The 3,722-nt window shown below is 35.1% G+C and overlaps 1 protein-coding gene across 1 annotated transcript; it reads right to left on the bottom strand.

Annotated features, from left to right (window-relative positions):
• Positions 1-1,873: 1,873 nt before the first annotated feature.
• LOC113855844 (vinorine synthase-like) lies at positions 1,874-3,187 on the bottom strand. The gene has a single exon (XM_027487472.1). The coding sequence runs from the start codon at positions 3,185-3,187 to the stop codon at positions 1,874-1,876; it is 1,314 nt and encodes a 437-aa protein (XP_027343273.1).
• Positions 3,188-3,722: the final 535 nt, after the last annotated feature.

Raw genomic sequence — 3,722 nt, 5'->3', positions numbered from 1 at the left:
TGGTCCATATCACAGAGATCTGAATCTATCTTCAATTTGCGCATGACCAAGAGGTTCAATTTTATTTTTACTTAAATGAATCTAATTTCACAATTTTCACTTAAGTAAGTAGATATTGACTTAAGCTGAGTGAAAAGTCGTGTTCTAATTTTGCTGATGGAGAATACATGCATATTTGATACAAAGCACATCTCTACTTCCAAATTCACCTACTCCTCTTCTGTCACTTATGGCCCCTTCGGCTTCCCTTTTATCCAATATTCTATGACAACTTTGAACACTCCAAGTCCCTCTTTTTATGACAAAATAGTTCCTTGCTGATAAAGATGTTTTAGTACAGACTAAATCCAAAAACTGGCTAATAATGATAGCAAATCCAAGGCTCATTGCAATAAGGGAAGAGGCCCAGGTGAGTTTCTCAGTTATCCTAGGTACGATCCTTTAGTTCCAGGCTACATGAACCAATAAACAAGGTAGAGCTTCCACGCAATTACAGTTCCAATTAAAAGCATGATGAGAAATGCAGCACCAGCCAAACGAGAAGGCAAAGCAAGGGCAGGCAACACCATCATCAATGCATCTGGTTGCAGTCCATGAACTATCCCTGTGCCGAAAGTAGCAAACAATCTTCTTTCCCACTTTTGGATTCTCAAGTGATTCATATGTTTTGATGTCACATTCACCTCTTTCTAAGGCAGCGCATGGAGCAGGGACTTCGAAAGCTTCTCTAATTCTCATAGCACCAATTATTAGCAGGGTAAGACCCACCACAGCATTAAACATTACGACAACTTTTCACGCGATTCTTGCTTAAGCTAATATCCCGAAAATAATTTTTCCCTTTACTGCGAGTATTCTGATCTCGAATCACATATTTCACATTGACGTGTTCAAGTTTTGCGATCAGAAATGACTTTATACCTTTCTATTGTTCTTTTTCTATTTCCCAGGAAGGCAGTGTCCCTCGGATTGCAAGTTTTGGCATGTAATTCGAGACACAAAGATGAGATATTTGACATATTTTTTTTTAATGAATTGAAGGATTTTGAAGCAAATGATGTAGGGGTTATCCTGAAAAATACATCTTTAAGAGATAAATAAGAGAATGATTGTTTTTATATCCACCATATCAAGGAAATAAAGATGAGGAGATCCTAAACTTGCTACACATGACAATATTGACAATTAACTTCTAAAATTATTAAACTCTTATTTGACATATCTATTTCTAAAGAATACTCTTACTTAATAAATATAAATAAAAATAAAAATATTATTTATCATTAAATTACACAATTTTTTATTACAAGCACAAAATATAAAAAGTTGTTATGATAATACTCTTACATTAGTACTATGATAGTACATAATCTAATGATTTCAAGTAATGACCAGTTATAAAGAGAAATAAATATAAATAATTCAAAAGTTAGATAGGAAAAAGAAAACTACCAAAATTCATTAAGTGAGTTGAAAGTATTCATCACTTGCTAAAACTAAAATTACTCTTTGTTAAGAAATTGTTTCAAAATTCACTTAAAAAAAAGTAGACATCTAATTTACTTATAGACTACAGAGAATTTGTATAGCATCTCTTTGCTATATTTTTATTAATTATTATATAAAATTTTTATTTTAAAAATAACACTTGCAATTGTATTTGTAATGTGATTAATATATACTTCTTATGTTTAGTTTCTTAACCTCAATTTTAATATTTTTCTAAAAATAAATATAAAAAACTGAAATTTTTTTAACACATTAAAAAGCACATAATAGCAAATTAATAAATAATAGCATATAATACTTATAAAAATTAATTATACATAGGTTTTAATTACATGTTGCTAATACAGAGTAAAAAAGACAATAATTACGGAAAACTATTAGCATGTGGAACTGGGGGATTGAGAGAAGCATATTTAAGAAGCTGAGAATCACATTCAAACATGGCCATATCTTCCTTTTCCATATTCACAATCGCTTCAATGCCAACCCCATCACTCGTATCCATCAAAACTATCGTATTCTTCTTTGGACACCCACTCGTCCCCACCCACGTCGGTTTCCCCCACCCAAAATCAGCTTCATACATCGGAAACCTACACCAACTCGAATAATGAACCATACTTTGATTTTTACTTTCCCTTTCACTCTCCCCAGTAGTAGTAGTAGTAGTAACTCGCTTCAAGCACTCGTTGATGAACTTCAAATCCTTCTCCTTCCCTCCAAACTTCTTTCCATACGTGTCACAAAACTCACGCAACCTTTCTTTCATTTTTCTCACCAACTCATCAAGTTCCGTTTCGCCCTTCTCCATGAACATGGCCCAAACCATGTTCCCCACGCACTTCTCAGGCAGTGGAGGAACCATTCTATTCCGAAGATTCACAGCAGCGCGCAACGACGTCGATTTACGACTCAACCCCAACGCCGAAACCGCACGCTGGTAAATAAATGCAGTCACAACTTCCACGCGCGTGGGATTCTTGACGTTGCGAGAGGACACCGTGGCCTTGAGTGACTCAACCTTGGAAGCATCGAACACGAACCTTTTACAAACTGTGTCGTCTTTCGCGAACATAACTTCTGGGAAAATAGGCAGGTCCCCATGTGGGAGTAAGGAATCCCCTGCATCGAGAACAGGGAAGGGTAACTCTGTTCCTTCTTCGCGGTTCAACGTGGCCCAATCATTGACGAAGTTGAAAAGAGTGGCAGCATCCGCAACTTTGTGACACATGCACACGCCGATTGCCATTCCTCCGCAAGCAAAGTGGTTTATTTGAATGGCTACGATGGTTGAAGTTGTGTCCATAGCCTTCCAGTGCAATTCATCGGGGAACAAAGGGTTCAACGATGCTTCATTGGGGTTGTGGAGAATCTCTGATAGGTTTTGTGGGAACCTCGTGACGAGTAATAACACGCCTTGGTCGTTGCAATCAATGGAAAGTTGGTCTCTGAATGTACCTGCGAAAGGGTAGTATCTGGATAGAACTCGAGATAATGACTTTTTGAGCAATGATGTTTGGTCACATTGATGGGCATTGTTTGGGGGGTAAAAGAAAAGGACAGGGATGTAGTTGCGGAAAATGATGTGGTCTAAGAATGAGAGTTTGTAGATTTTAAGGTGAGAAGGAGTGGGTGAAGAGGGTTTGATGGTTTCTCTTGATATCAATTCCATTTCCATGGCTTGCGATGTTGAATGCATTGCTTGCAACAAAGTAGCAGCTACTCGTATATTGTCCTTGGAGTTTCACTAGAAATTAGAAAAAAGGGTAGATAGAGTAGTAGTATTAGAATATTTTACACCAAAATTGACTTTTTATTTTTAATTTTATTTTGACAAGGAAATAGACAATAGTTGATACAAGGGTTCACATTGCTGAAGTGTCTATTTTAATATTTTATTAGGTACTATCATTTGGAGTTTGATTGATCAAATAACACTTTTTTAAAATTAATTAGCCGGCGGCGAATGTATTTTTAATGGCTGGAAAATGGTTTTTTAATTAAATATTAAGGGTATTGGTTAAAAAAATGTAAAATATAACAGTGTATTCACTTTCATGATTTTTAACAACTGTCAATATGATTTTTATTTTTTCTTTTACGCTTTAACAATTTTATTTCGTTAATTTTTCGTTGTCATTTCATTAAATTATAAATAATTAACATATTTTATAATTTTTTCTTTGATAATTAATGTTTGTTGAGTAGAGAAA

The sequence above is a fragment of the Abrus precatorius genome, unplaced genomic scaffold (genome assembly GCF_003935025.1).
Source record: "Abrus precatorius isolate BTA unplaced genomic scaffold, Abrus_2018 Scaffold11, whole genome shotgun sequence".
NCBI classification, from domain to species: Eukaryota; Viridiplantae; Streptophyta; class Magnoliopsida; order Fabales; family Fabaceae; genus Abrus; species Abrus precatorius.
Note: the sequence above shows the minus strand (reverse complement) of the source record. Positions and strands in the feature narration are given on the sequence as shown.